A 15433-nucleotide genomic window follows, 5' to 3' on the forward strand; every position below is an offset into this window, starting at 1 on the left:
AGTAGCATGAAACCCCAGCTCACCCACTGGCCACCTCATATACATAAGGTGAGTTCTAACAATTCTCCCCCATCTTCCTAAACACAAGTGACAACAGAAAGAGCAATAGAATGGAACAGATTACTTTTTGGAAGTCACATTCCAAGCTCTGCTCTAGGCTCATTCAGGATGTCTTCAGAGACTTGATTATGTTCTACTGAGACAGGTTGGCCTTTCCTGCTCCAAGACTAAGTACACTGACCTTTGATTAACTTCAGCAACTGAGGATTAGAAAATGATAGTTGCCAAACCTATTGAAAGATGAGCTTCTGTTGGATCTGAGGTGGGAATGGGGAGTTTGGTCTGTCTCCCAGCATTATATACCTGACCTGGCTAAGGGTGTTACCATCAGAGCTCCAGGATTAAATAAATCTTTGCATAGGTGGCAGTCAGCAATAACTGAAAAATTCCTTTGCTGATTGACCTAAAGCTTCAAATATCTTTATGCTACCTTCACACATTCAGGCTATCCTGCTGTGGAAAAGCAGTGTTACCTCTGGTTTAAAGGTCTTCAACTGATAAAGGTATCCAATTCCACTCAAACTTACTCCATGATGGGGCCAGGAGTTCCCACTACTATCAACAGCCATGCCCATCAAGTGATCTGATTACCAGGAAACGCTGCTCCATTTCCCTTACCTGACTACACTCTGCAAAATCTTCCGCTCATCCTGGTCCAGACACACAGCAAAGGAACAGTTGACCCCAATGATCTGGACCTTGTCCACCTTCATCTGAGACACACCAATCTGTTTGAAAAGAATCATTGCACCATCAAACTATTTGGTGGATGTGGAGAGATGGGATACTTAATGGAGATCAAAACATTCTAACCTCATCCACCAACCACATGACATTTGGACAAATGTATTACCAAAATGGTAGTGTGGTGGCAGTGGTGCAGTGAAAGACCAACCTACCTGATTGAAACTCTTCTTAGACTTTGAGCTCTGTCTCTTGATTACCTCTGTTGCAGTGAGAGTCAAACATTCTGTTTTTGGACCTGAAATGAAAGAGGGAAAAGAATGATACGGGACATCTAGAGGAGAACTTATGCTAAGAACTGCTACCTGCCCTCCAGTGTTTTTATAAGCAAACTACACAGCCTAACATTATAGCCACCAGATCTATTTTCTAAATTTTGAAGTGTTAAGAAGTAATATGGAGTAGTTGTGTCTTGCAATGATGATTTCTGCACACAACTCTTGGATATTTTTGTCATTCCTATGGTTCCACACATGCTCTGCTTCTGTAAACCTTTCTTTGCTCTGCACAACTATTGTACCAATGTCTTATCACTGCAAACATAACATGTTAGAAAGCTTAACTCCAAACAGTTTCCCTGACATAGAATTTGGGACAAGAATTTAGAGGCATTCATCCTTCCAGACACTAAGTTCATCTAAGGATCTTGGATGGGGCTGGCAACTGCATTAAGTTACGTCATTTCTCACCCCGTCTCCATGGGCCTGCCTACACCCTTTTCCTTAAAATCTAGAGTGACCGGGGAACAATTTGGGTCTCCCAAAATGTGTCCCCAAAACCCTGCAAAATGGAGAAATGCAGCAATGGAGATTTCTGGCATGACCTTGGGACAATTGGGGGGGGGGGGGCTGTCAGAGGGGGGCCTGGAAGCCACAACAGGGTCCCTTGCAGGTTGCAAATAGTCTACAAGCTGCATAATTCCCTCCTCTGTTCCAGGATCCTGTGTGGCTGCCTTTGCACATTTGGAAATACAAAATGGCTGCTATTAATGGCATATATAAGATCATTAATATTCAGTGCTGTTATTAAAAGGAAGTGGCAGGGGGAGAAGTAAAATGGAGCAACAAGTTTTTAATGATGTTCGGAAAATTCTGAAAAACATGTTGGTCGCTTTGGAAAAGTGACAGAGAAGAAAGAGAAACTCTCGGGCTGAACTTTTAGTGGTAAGCAGATGGGACCATTCTTCCTCAGCATGGTTTCCAGTTATTGGTTCCCCACTTATCATATCTTTCAACTTTACATCTCATATGATTCTAACCCCACTTTCAACATGTCCACTTCTATGCCTGTCAATCCTCTAACATTGCAGAAAACCTCTACGCTCAGCACCAAAAACCAACTTTGGATGGGGTGTGTGTGTAAATACAATAAAATAAAAGTATTAGATGGGTTTCATAATTTATTCCAGTTACAGAACCCTATTCAGTATAAATGGGCAATTAAAAACACTTCAGATTGCAAGTAAATTGCTTTAGCAGGCTAAAAATAGAATCTCTTTAGAGAATGGGAGAAGAGCCAATGGGGAGCTCAGCAGGCTTAACCAGCAGGGTGTTCATGTACAACCACTAACAATTTTGGGGGGAATGGTAGAAATTTTGTGACACCCAGTGGCCAAAAATATTGCTGCATAAGTCTGAGCACACTGTCTGAATGTTTTTTAAGGGAGGGAAACATTTAATCTGTAGCAGAAGTGAGAAATCTTTGGTCTTCTAAATATTGGATTACAGTGGTTTGGGTTCCATAATCCCAAACCAGTAGCTATTCTGATTTAGGCCAATGAAATCTGGAGTCCAACAAAACCTGAAAGACCATTCATTGTTCATCACAGGACCAAATATCCAAACAGGCTTTCTCTCTCCCTTTTCTCCTAATACAGACCCTGAGGTGTTTTAAAGTATAACATTATTTTTAAATAAATATATATTAAATACATATTCATAGTAAAATACATGTAAAACAGGGTATAGCACATCCCAACACTAGGAGTTAAGATATATCATTGAATACCAAAGTCAGGACTGTCCATGCCATCATATTTCCAATTTCTATGTAAGGTCGTGAAAGCTGGACAGTGAATAAAGCTGATAGGACCAAAATCAGATCCTTTGAAATGTGGTTCTAGAGAAGAGTTCTGTGGATACCCTGAACTACCAAAAAAGACAAATAAAGGCAAATAAAAAATTAAGAGAGTCAGCATGGTGTAGTCGTTTGGGTGTTGGGCTAGGACTCCAGAGACCAAGGTTCAAATCTCCACTCAGGCATAAAAAATCACTGGGTGACCTTGGGTAAGTCACACTCTCTCAGTCTCATGGGAAATCCATGGCAAAACTTCTCTGTGCAAATATTGCTAAGAATAACCCATGACATACATTGGAAACAACAAACATTATACCCCAATAAAATACCTATCTGACATACCCAGTTAAAGACTGAAGGCCTGTTTAAATAAAAGGTTATTTGTCTTCCAGTGAAAAGAGATAATAGAGGTGGCTGGAGAGAGCAGCTACTAGCAAAGCTCTCTCCATGTTTTCATCATACCTGTGATGATGGTGAGTAACAGAAAGTCTCCCTCGAAGATTTGGTCAGCCTCATACAGGAAGATATAGGCCTGGTACATACCTCCCTGTCAGGGTGGGCTGGAGGCATCTGGTTTTCCCCCGGAGGGACCCTGCAGCAGCCAAACTGCAAGGCGTCCCTCTGCCCCAAAAAGAACCCGGAAAAAGAACCAGGTTCTTTTTCTGACGCCGCGCCGACGTCATGAGTGCGCCATTGGTGCACTCATGACGGGACACGCAGCGACATCTGTACAGTGCGCCTGTCATCATGGCGGTGCCCAGGTGGACAGCTGCCGCCATGATGCCACCGCCATCATGTACTAGGGTTCCGGAGCATGCGAATGCTGCGCACACTGGAACCTTAGTATCAGCGGCAGCATGCCACTTTTGGCCCATCTGTCCCAGGCCATAGTCTTTCAAATAGTTTGGACTCAGGTTGTATAGGGCTTTACAGGCAAAGACCAGCACTTGAATTGTACCTTGAAATGGACCACTAGCCAGAGTGAGTGTTCCAGCAGGGGAGATATATGTTTTCTTAGCTATGATACGAAACTTTCCAGGGTAAGGAGACTACATTGCCCCTTCATGGAACCTCTAAGGAGCTCTAATAGCATTGAATTTGCCACTACCACAGGTGCCAATGTGCTGGGGGTGCATCAATAATAATAATAATAATAATAATAATAATAATAATAATAATAGTTATTTATATTTCCCACCTCTCCCTGCAGATCGAGGCAGGATTACAACAATAATCTATGGTGCAGGAAGGCTGCCAGAGCATCCTCCCATACAAAAAGTCATCCAAGAACATGGAGCAATGTGTCTCATAGGCTTTCAAAAACCCACAGATTTTGGCAGCTGATTCAGGGGTGATGAATTTTATGTATGCTTGCATGATGAATTATATGTGTTTCAAGGGGTGGTGATTTTAGGTATGTTTAGAAGCTTGCCTGCCTGCCTGCCATATTCCTGTTCCAGAAGATCTGTCTCTTGGTATTCCTTCAATTGGGGTATATACAGACACATAGGTGAGAGCAGCTTTCATGCAGCTTTTGCATACTCGGAGCAGAAGTGAACTGAAAACAGAGAGCATTAATTTAAATGCTCCTTGTCAAGATCCACCCCTGATGTGTAGACTGAGTCTTCTTCAAATCCTCTGCCTGATTTTCCTGGGTGCTAGAAGCAGGCAAGAACCCTCTCTTCCCATTCTTTATCTCCCCCCCCCCCCCACCTTTAGGTGGCAGAATTGCTGCCTACACTCACCAAGTTCTTCTTGTCTCTTACAGGCCTTACTAAGGTTGACGGATGTACAAACTTTCTCAGTGTCATTCCACCGGCTCCTTCCACTGACTGATCTCTGGAAGAATCAGAGATTTAAGATTCAGTCTCACAAAAGATTCTCCATAAAACAAAGCAGAATAAAACTATCCAGAGCTCATACTTTAATTTAAAAAGATACTTTCAAGAACACGAGAGCTTCATCCCCATTTACAGTAGAGTCTCGATTATCCAACCTTCAATTATCCAACATTCCGGATTATCCAACGTTGCTGCTCAGTGATTTCTTTACATTTTCAGAGGACTGAACTGTTTATACAGTACATATTGTACATTACAATGTTGATCAGTGATTTCTTTACATTTTTAGAGGACTGTTTATACATTACAATGTTATTCCTATAACGTTACTGCAACGTTACTTTTACTGTTACTGCAATAAAACTTCAATACGTTTGCAATTCATAGTGATTTCAAGGCTTTTCTTGGACCCTCCGGATTATCCAACATTTCCGGCTATCCAACTATCAGCCCACCCGTTTATGTCGGATAATCGAGACTCTACTGCATATCTTCTCAGCCTTCCACTCCACACCCCAAACAGAGCAGCTGAAGTCTTGGATTCCTCTGATGAATGCTCCCTCCAGCAATTCTGCCTTCTCGGAATTACCTTGCTGTAAGCAATCTGTAGTGTTAGTGGGATTGCCTCTCTGTCTCCATCTATGCCCAGCCGCTTGCATCCAGGACCTGTACAAAAAGAGGAGGAGAAAGAGATATCTTTCATTTGCAAGCATTTACATCTCAAATCCTCCTATTGTGCAGTCTCATCTGAACTATATCCCAAGATGTTGGACTCCAGTGGCCATAGCTTCATTCCATTCCATTACAGGTATGGCATCATTACATGACATGCCACTGCATCGCATGGCTTTCCAGATGTTTCATAAGGGCATTCCATAAGGACTTTATCTGTCTATTCATCTGTTTAACAAACTTGGTAATAATTAACCATTAACCCATTTAAAATATCCTTTTATTCATCATAATCACCAGGTTCTCCACACTTTTCATAGTTCCCATAGTGTCTGCTATGGTATTATACAGACATTTCATAAAGGCTTTTACAGGTACAGAATTCTGTCCCTTGTATCATATTAATAGCCATCTTAACAATATAATTTAGTGTATAAATCCATCCAGGTATCACATCTGTTGAGGAATTACATATCTCTAATGAGGAGTCTGTGACTACACAGGCATTTAAGAGTTAATCTCCTTGAGCACTGCTAAATCTCAAAAGCCATGTATCAATTCTTAATATAGCCTTACTGGCATGAATCAAAAATTTTGGGGCAGTATGTCAGGGCTATCAGGAACAGTAGTTGAACTACTGTATCTGAATTCCTTCATCAACTCAGCTTGTCTAATCAGAACAGATCATACCAGAGGGGTTCATTACCTCCTGCTTATCTGTCTCAAATCAAAACTCTCTCTCCAGTCTTATCTACAACCCTATCTAGGGTTCAGTAAAAGTTATAACTATCCTATTTGTCTCAACTAGTGCACCTATGAAGAACTTCATTCCAAGTCATGCTAGTGCACATAATGCTGTCTTGATGACAATTGCATAGGCATTTCTTATCTTATTTACATTCCAAGCACATCTGGCATTTTATAGATGACTGGGAACACCAGTTTCCCTCTGTTTGTCCAGGAGCTGGGTATTTCTACAGTCACAAAAATGAGTGCAAATGAACAATGAAATTATCTCCTTTAGGATGGTGGCTACAGACCTACCTGAAGCTTTGATGGCTCGCGTGGCTGCTGAATGGCCCAGCTCTAAGGAGTGAATGAAGATCTCAGTCCTTGTCTCTCCCCCAGTGAAGGTAAGCTGGACAATACAGGTAAGTAAGAGATCATTTTAGTGTTGCCCTGAAATCCAAGACATGTGAAAACTCTACACCAGCAGCCTCCTTTTGTGTTCTTTTTTTAAAAAGCTATTTAATAATTGGGACATGTAAATGCATATCTAATTTGATGCACATTTTTGAAAAACTCTTCAGATTCTCATTCTTAGAGCATCATGGTGAAAAAGAACAGAAATATTCAGATTCATTTGCTAATAAAGTAACTGTTTATGCTATGTACAGGCAGGAAGGAGGAAAGCAGCAGTGCACTGCAAGTGGACAGCAGTCTCTACTTGCAGAGAAAACAGGGGAGAAGATTGTCAGGCAGCTGCTGATGTTAATGATACAGCAGGACCATGCCTTTGACCAGGAATTGTGAACCATGAAGTGAAGGAGAATGTGCCTGAGTAGGTCCAGCACAGTGCTGGGAATCATGCAACCCTGCACATGTTGTGATCACACCTCCTATTAATCCCAGCCATCTTAGTTCATGATGAGGAATGTTGGGAGTCTGCAGTCCAACAACATCTGCAGGGCTGCATGATTCTCATCTCTCTGGCACATACTCCTCCCCCGCTTCCTGGTTCTCAGTACCCACTGTGTTTGAGTCAGAAGAGCCAAACCACTAAAGCTATGGATCTGCATAAAGTGAGGGAGATAGAATGACATGAATGAGCTGACAACCGAACTATAACTTGACCATGACATCTTAACTGTATGCAAAGGGATTCTGAAGCACCTTTGAAACGAACTGAATCAGACATGTTGTAGCATAAGCTTTCATAAATGCATCTGAGGAAGTAGAGCAAGATTATGGAGATTATCACACTGGGACTAATTTTGGCATTAAAGGGAGATTAAAGTGCATTTAAATCATCCCGCAAATAAAGCGAAAATGGTGAGTAATTGTGCGAAGGATTATCACACGCAATTGCATAAATAAAGTGATATTGGAAATGCATTGTCACTGAAATCCCAAAAGTAAAAAGATACATGTTAATGCTTCTTTGTGACCACTTTAATGGCGAGATTTATGCAACATCATGTGAAATCATTTTGTGTATTTATGCAATTTTTCCAGGATATTCACAGGATAAACTCCCAATCTCCTTCATGTGATAAACTTCTATGAAAGAGTATGCAACAATATTTGCTCAAGGAGCCTTGATGGCATAGTGGTTAAACGCCAGTACTGCAGCCAGTATTGCAGCCACAAGATTGTGAGTTTGATCCCAGGGCTCCAGAGATGACTGAGTCTTCCGTAGGTTGTTAAAATGAGTATTCAGCTTGTTGGAGGCAATTAGCTTAAACATTGTAAAGACTACTTATTCAGTATGAAGTGGTATAGAAATGTAAATACTATTGCTATTGCTCAGTTAGTCTGAAAGGTGCTACAAGATCCTTTTGCATACTGATATTCCAAGATTAACATGGCTATATCTCTGAATCTTCCTTGTATCTTCCCTAATGGCATAAAATTGCTTTCTTATTGTTTTCCTATCTGGAATACACAGGGCCTTCTTTAAGACACAAGCAACATTTTTAGTAGCATTGTGTAAGTATCTTCAGGTTTAGTTTGGAGCCTGATTCAGTGAGTCAAATTTGGCTTCAATTCAATTTGGATTCATTTAGAACCAATCTGATGCAATTCAGACCCCAAATCCAAATTCAGAAATCTGAATCTTTATTCCCTTCTTGCCCTGCTTTCTCAGCCACTAATTTACATTAGGAAACTAAAATGTCTATCTTTTCTTCCTTCCCCTTCCATGGAAGTACATGAAATCTGGGAACACAGTACCCACTTCTGAGCAGAAGACTCCTGCCAAATTGCTGGCTGGTGGCTTTGGAAGTCTTTCTGCTAATCCAAAATAAGAATTGAGAGCCAGAATGGTGTAGTGGTTTGAGCACTGGATTAAAATCTTGAGACCATGGTTTGAATGTGTACTCAGCCATGAAAATCCACTGAGTGGTCTTGGTGAAGTGACACTCAGCCTCAAAGGCAAACCCCAAAACAAATCTTGCCAAGAAAACCCCTTTATAGGTTCATCTTAGGGTTGCTATGAATTAGAAACAACTTGAAGGCACACAACAACAATAAAGTAAGGTTTGGGGTCCCCCCCCCCCCAAAAAAAGATGAATTACAGTCCTTGGAGTGCACAGTCCTCCCTGTTTATGCTAAATTCTGCACTCTGATGTCAAGAGTTGTATGCAAACAGTCCAGAGACCTCAAACGATTGCCTCCTCAATAGTCCTCACAAGCACCATGACTAGAAAGTGCCAGTGCAATTCTGACCTAGACCTAAAACTAGAGGTCCTCTCTCCTCATATTCCTGGAGGCATTTGTTGAAGTGCACAGACATCAAACGTTTCTCCAGGCCTGCTCAAATCAATCAGCTCCATATATGAATTAGGCTGATCCAACATGATTTGGATTTGATCTAAACTGAACTAATTCAGTTTGGGATTTGTCTATAGTGGTTGCATAGCCCAAGTCTTTTGTTAATTACTAAACTTGGGGGCAGGGGGAATGTTGGAGAACAGATTCCACTCTGTCGCCAATTATATGCTTGGTCATCAAACAAATTAATTATCTAGTGAAGGTAGTGGCCATTTCTTAGAGCCCCAACTTGCACTGGTTTGCTAATCCCAAAATGCAGGAAACAACAATCTTGAATAAAACTCACCTCTGTCTGGTAGACCTGCAGTAATACCGGGTGGGTTGCGAAGCGACAGTAATAAAGGATCATGTCAGCAAGGATAGGAAGCTGCTCTGCTGTTTCCTCTAAAGGTTCACCTTCAGATTTGATTGATTGCTGTGGAAACAGCAAGAACTGAACAACTGCCTCAACCACAGATGCTTCAGTACAAGGGAAACACCCGAACACTGCCCCCAAGCTGGCATCACACTGCCTCGCTGACAGCAAGGTGGGCAGCATCATGGAGTTTCTGCAACATAGTGTTCATATGTACCGTGCCACTGAAATGCCAAAAAGCTGTCTCTGTGGCAGAAAAGGAGACTTTTTCTACCCCCAAAAGGAGTGGCATTTTGCCACTTCTTTTTGGGCTGGAAAAATGCCAGATCAGGGCCGTGGTATGCAGTTGTCACAGCCCCAATCTGGCGCTCAAAGAGGCGGCATAGAACCGCTCCTTTTCAGCCATCTGTTTCAGTCCATAGTCTAATGCCCAAACCACAATACCACACAGTTAGTAAGATATTAATGTGCTCCTGCCACCTGATGTTCCAGTCAAGAAGTGCAAAGGTTATGGAATGATTGACAAGCCCCTGCACACCTGACTCCTGTTACAAATGGCTTACATTTATTTTAATTGATGAATAACTTTAAAACAGGGTGGGGGAAATGTGGCCTGTGGCCTCTAGGTTTATGGCCATAAGGCCTCCACCAGTCTTCCAAAACCTCTTCCTCTGCGTACACCACATGCCCACATCACCCTGGTGTTTTTTGCTGATCTGTTTTGGCCCTAAGACTCTGGAGACTGGGGTTCAAATCCCTGCTTTGCCATGGAAACCCACTGGCTGACCTTGTGCAAGTCACACTCTTAACCTCAGAGGAAGGTAGAAAAATTCCCTCTGAATGAATATTTCCAAGAAAACCCCATGACAGGTTCACTTTAGGGTTACCATAAGTCAGAAACAGCTTGAAGGCAAAAAACAATAACAACACTGCCTGTATATTCTTTTGCCACAGGTCAAATGATGGTGGGAGACAGGAATATATGATTGGATGAAAGTATCCAGGAGACTGCTACAAAGTGGTATCTTTCAAAAATATATCTGTGCTGCTTTAGAGAGAGCCAGCATAGTGTAGTGGTTTGAGTGTTGGACTGCCACTCTGGAGACCAGGGTTTGATTCCCTTCTCATTTATGGAAACCCAGAGTGATCTTGGGCATGTCCCAGAAAACCCCATGATAGGTTTGCCTTAGGGTTGCCATAAGTCAGTAACAACTTGAAGGCACACAGCAACAACAACTAGAAGCTGTTTTACAGAATATACTGTCTGGATCTTTACCTGGCACAGGACATCTGTTGGAAGGTGCATTAGCCCAAGAACATTCCGTTCATACCATGGATCCAGCATACCTATGTACAGGGAGATATCATTTGTGCTGCTCTCCATCCCTGCCATACTAAGAACCTGAAATCAAAGAAACACACGACATGAGATTTGCTGATAACTCATCAACCCTTAGCAGTAGAATGGCCATATTACATTTAGCTTCTGTCCTTCCTGTTTAATTTTAACCTATCGTTTACTGAAAGCATAGGCATCAAGAATCACATAGGGCATTAGGAGTTATGATGTAACAGTGACACATCGAGCTTATGAAAACTACCAAAGTTTCTTGCCACTGAAGATAAATGCATAGCTATTACAAATGAAAATAAATGCTCACTGAGCCACTGCTATTAAAACTCTGTCTTTGTATTTATTGAAAAAGAAAGGGCACTGGCCTGTTTACCTGGGTTATGCCACGGCACAAATAAGGAACCAAAATAATAGAGTATGGGCTGACAGTGCCCTAACTGGAGCTTAGATTAGAACCAAATAGCATAACAAGTGGTGTGCATATTTTAGGATGTTTTTCATGAAGACAGTCAAGACAAAAGAAATAAAACATACCACAAGGAAAAGGACCACCTTTGCTGGAATAGCTAGGTATGAGGAATAGCAATATCTAACCCTCATCTAGATTTTGGCATAATTACAGAAATAATCTTTGTCACTGAAGGTGGAGTTAGGGATGTATAAAAATCACTGTCCAAGGCATAACGGCTGTTGCCTGCAGGTTCTTGGCAATCACTTGTGATTTCCAACCAGGGGCCAAGCACTGCTAGTTCTCCTTAGCTTTATTTTGTAGTTATTCTATCCTATTTTTTGGTGTGAACACTGAAGCTTTGAACTATCAAATCTTACCTTTTGAGAGATCTACAATATTGTAAAAAATACATTTAAACTGACATACACTTTATGTGTATGACATTAATCCTCAAATATTTCAGATTTTAGAGCAATGTAGGTGCTTTCTCTTGCTTGAAAAAGTTTGCACAACACTTTTACTATACTTTCATTATCATTTAAAAAATATACATTTTACACGCACACTCTGCAGATGTTAAGAGTATAGCTCCCATAATCCCCTTACCAGCCCCCAAGATGGATAAGGGGCAATCCTACACATCTGCAAGGTAACAGGCTGGGGAAGGCTGGCTTAAGGGAACCCACATGGAAATTTGGGCTCTCTTGAGAATGCAGTAGGCATGTAAATCCTTGTGTTTCTTGTCCTCACAAGCAAAAGTGAGTAATTTCTGTATGTTTCTCCCAGCTGCAGCAGAAAACAAAGATTTCTGCACATTTCTTGGAAGGTATTCTCACCTTGTGAGATCTTTTAGGAAATCATTTTGCACCAATAGAGAGAGAGAGAGAGAGAGATATTGATTCTGTGGAGAAATCCACACTTTTTGTGCAGAAAAATGCACAAAAAATGCACAGTGTATTTCTGTACAGAGTAATTCCTTAAAAGACTTCATCAACTGCAAACAATTCCACTACCACTCTGTGCCTCTCACCAGTGATTTCCAAGCATTGGGAAGTTGATTATATTAATCTGAGAAGGAAACAGAAATTAATATTCTTGCCATCCCTAGGATGCACTAAAGTTTCTTCTAGAGTTAACACATACAAATCCCAGAAAAAGTCCAATTCAATGGAGAACAGGCAATTTACACATATGAACCATCAAGAGTTGCAAGTTCCCAGGCAGCTTTTGTATAGTGCAAGCAACTCTTAATTCCCATGTATACCATGGGAATATTCATGATCCATCCCAACGAATAATAGAATCACAGAGTTGGAATAGACCACAAGGGCCATCCAGCAACTCTCAATCAAAGCATCCCTGACAGATGGCCATCCAGTCTGTTTAAAGACCTCCAAAGAAGGAGACTCTGCTACCCTCCGAGGGAGTGTGTTCCACTGACGAACAGCCCTTACTCTCAGGACGTTCCTCCTAATGTTGAGGTGGAATCTCTTTTCCTGGAGCTTGCATCCATTGTTCTGGGTCCTAGTCTCTGGAGCAGCAGAAAAGAAGCTAGCTCCCTCCTCAATATGACATCCCTTCAAATATTTAAACAGGGCTATCATATCACTTCTTAAGCTTCTCTTTTCCAGGCTAAACAACGCCAGCTCCCTAAGTCGTTCCTCACAGGGCATGGTTTCCAGACCCTTCACCATTTTGGTTGCAGAATGCAGCTGTGAAAGTTACAGAATGTGGGACTGCAAAGTTGAGTTGTTTATCAAGGAGGTGTGACATATTTTTCTCACTGAAGTGACTACATGGGAACAGAGTATAGAATAATGCATCAATCAGTAACCTTCCTGGCCTTGCCTCAAGTGCATACCGTTGCCCCAGAGGTGCGGAAATGAGGATCTCCTGGAGAAGGAGGCGGGTGGGTCAGTATAGATGAGGTAGGGCCATTCCTCCGCACAGGAACATAGTAAAATTGCAGCCTGAAATACCGAGTCAGCCAGGGGCAGCTGCTTTCTTGAGATCTGCAGTAGAGGGACAAGAGGGAATCCATGAAGAAAAGCCATCTGGGGCTCTACAACTGACATGCTACTAAAGATTACTAAGAAAGTCAGCTCTCTCATGAGATGGAAGCCGACAGCACAGCAGATTGGCTGCAAACTCCAATGCCTTCCTCTGAGGAACCCACTGACAGAACCAGTTATATGCAAAAGCCTGGCTCGCTGGTCAATCCTCAGTAACCACAAATTAGCACCCAGCCTTTCTCTGAGCTAGGTATTCTCAAGAGATGGAAAAGAAGGATATATTACAGCTGAACAAATATAATGTACAGTCCCCATTTCTGTTAACATATTGATGAGAATAGGTTACAAAATATACAAGAGACAGGAGCAAGCAATAACATGACCAGATAAGGAGGACTGACCCCCTGGTCCAAAGGGAGGCAACAGGATGTTGTGGGAACTAGATGTCTGTTAGCTGATTCCCTAGTACCGAGGCACAGAGAGGGGAAAGGAGGTATCAGGAGCCAGTAAGCATCTTTCCACTCACTTAAGATGGCTGTAAGCTCGTGCCACTTTCCCTGAGATGCGGTCAGAACCAAACACAACCACACGCAGAGTTGAAATTTTTGTATCCTCATCACTGCTCAGGAAAGGCCTGCGTTGGACACAGGAATTATGAGGCACATGGTTCTGGAGAAGTGTGGCACTCAGTACGTGCTGTGGAAGAGACTGTGCCCGTCGGGAGCGTTTGGGGACACGGTCCCTGGGCACGGGGTTGCAGAGGCTCTCTGCCCGGCGCAATGGCAGTGACAGTGAGGCTACCTCAGAGACATCCCTCAGCTCTCTGCCCAGGATCAGCTGGCTCTTGCTCTTGAACAGCTTGTATAGCTTGCTGCTCAGTCGATGTCTGTGGGACACCTTCTCCTCCTTTGGGTCCAAGCGGCCCACCAGCTCAGGAGAGCTCTCATCACTGTCCTCCACGTAGCCACTATCCATGCAGTCCTTCAGGCTAGACACAAAAGACTTCAAGGATTTTTTAGAGACCAAGGACAGTCCAGAGTCCTTGCAGATGACAGACACCCGTGAGTTACATGGGTCATCCTCTGATAACAAAGAATCTCTTTCTGGAAAGCAACTGTCAACTTCCTCATCATCTTCTAACAGCACGGGTTTTGGATAGTACCCTTCTTTGTCTAGTACCTCATGCAAGATGTCTGTGAGAAGAAGGAAGAAAAAAAGATAAAAATTAGGGAAGGAACAATAAATCCTGCATGGTTCAAAGAACACCTCCGCAACCAGGTGCTGGAATGCAATGCATACTGTCTACCAAACAAATGGCCAATGGGAGTTGTAGTCCAGCATACCAGAAGGATAGTTTTTTGTGGGTTTTTCGGGTTATGAAGCCTCATAGCCTGAAATACCCACAAAAAACTATGGATGCTGGCCATGAAAGCCTTTGACTTCACATACCAGAGAATGTTGAGCTTGGGAAAGGATGTTTTAAAGGCACCATCCTATTTGAGATTATTGTGTATACTCTGCTGAACACTACAAGATCAGCCTTGGGTGTGAAGGAAGGTCTAATGGCCCTGCAGCCTGCATTATCAGGCCAATCAGGCAAAGCTTAGCTAAGTTACTTTTTGGTGCACAAAATCTAGAACCCCCTAGCCGCATTCTGGGGCCTGCAATTTTTTTTATATGTATGTGTCCTTGTGGCATGGTGCTGGATATTTACCTCAAATGCTTAATCCACACTAAGAAGCTGTTTCTTGCCTCAGAGGCCAAACAGTGATATTTACAGATGTGCATGTAAAAAGTATCATCACCAAGCTGTTATTATTTCATCCTGCTCCCTTCAATTAAGATTTATTCAGCTGTGTGTGAAATTCCCCAAAAGAACAATGAAGTATCTCCTAGGATCAGGCTAGTGTACGTATTTCAGGCTTACCAAAATTATCTGTATCCCATCTGTAGGTGTAACAACGAGCAACAGGAAGGGGGATCAGGCGGAGCTTACTTGGCTGGGCTTCCTCTGGATAGAGAAAAAACCAAGTTAAGAGAGAGAGGTAGGCTCCTCCAGGATGAAGACAACATCCACCTTGCCCAACACACAGGTGCAGATACTACCTTCACTTTCTCACCTGTATTTATAGGTAGCCCAGCTGTCTTTGCAATCTCCAGCAAGGCAGATTCCAGTTTTTCCCTGGCTGTGGAAGGGTCATCGTTAGTCACAGCTGCCAACTCTTGGGCTTCAGTGGTGCTAGCAAATAGGTCCATGAGCTCTTCCACAGGCTTCAACTACACAAGTACAGAGGTTAGAAAAAGAAAGATAAGTTG

At 42.4% G+C, this 15433-nt stretch overlaps 1 protein-coding gene across 3 annotated transcripts in view; it reads right to left on the bottom strand.

The window, feature by feature from the left end:
• Window positions 1-15433, bottom strand: part of LOC149322066 (phosphoinositide 3-kinase regulatory subunit 5-like) — a 71830-nt gene that overhangs the window by 4691 nt on the left and 51706 nt on the right. For 2 of the 3 annotated variants that reach the window (XM_089534035.1, XM_089534041.1), the window contains 11 exons: window positions 15238-15394; window positions 15045-15128; window positions 13644-14310; window positions 12967-13117; window positions 10577-10702; window positions 9232-9360; window positions 6438-6531; window positions 5311-5387; window positions 4626-4719; window positions 960-1042; window positions 679-788 (listed from right to left, as the gene is read on the bottom strand). In XM_089534035.1, coding sequence (XP_089390161.1) covers window positions 679-788; window positions 960-1042; window positions 4626-4719; window positions 5311-5387; window positions 6438-6531; window positions 9232-9360; window positions 10577-10702; window positions 12967-13117; window positions 13644-14310; window positions 15045-15128; window positions 15238-15394 — 1772 coding nt within the window. The remainder of the gene's footprint in view (window positions 1-678; window positions 789-959; window positions 1043-4625; window positions 4720-5310; window positions 5388-6437; window positions 6532-9231; window positions 9361-10576; window positions 10703-12966; window positions 13118-13643; window positions 14311-15044; window positions 15129-15237; window positions 15395-15433) is intronic. The other variant, XM_089534048.1, reaches the window with a different exon arrangement.

The sequence above is a fragment of the Sceloporus occidentalis genome, unplaced genomic scaffold, assembly GCF_023333645.1.
Source record: "Sceloporus occidentalis isolate IW3139 unplaced genomic scaffold, rSceOcc1.0.p SCAF_1, whole genome shotgun sequence".
Lineage (NCBI taxonomy): Eukaryota > Metazoa > Chordata > Lepidosauria > Squamata > Phrynosomatidae > Sceloporus > Sceloporus occidentalis.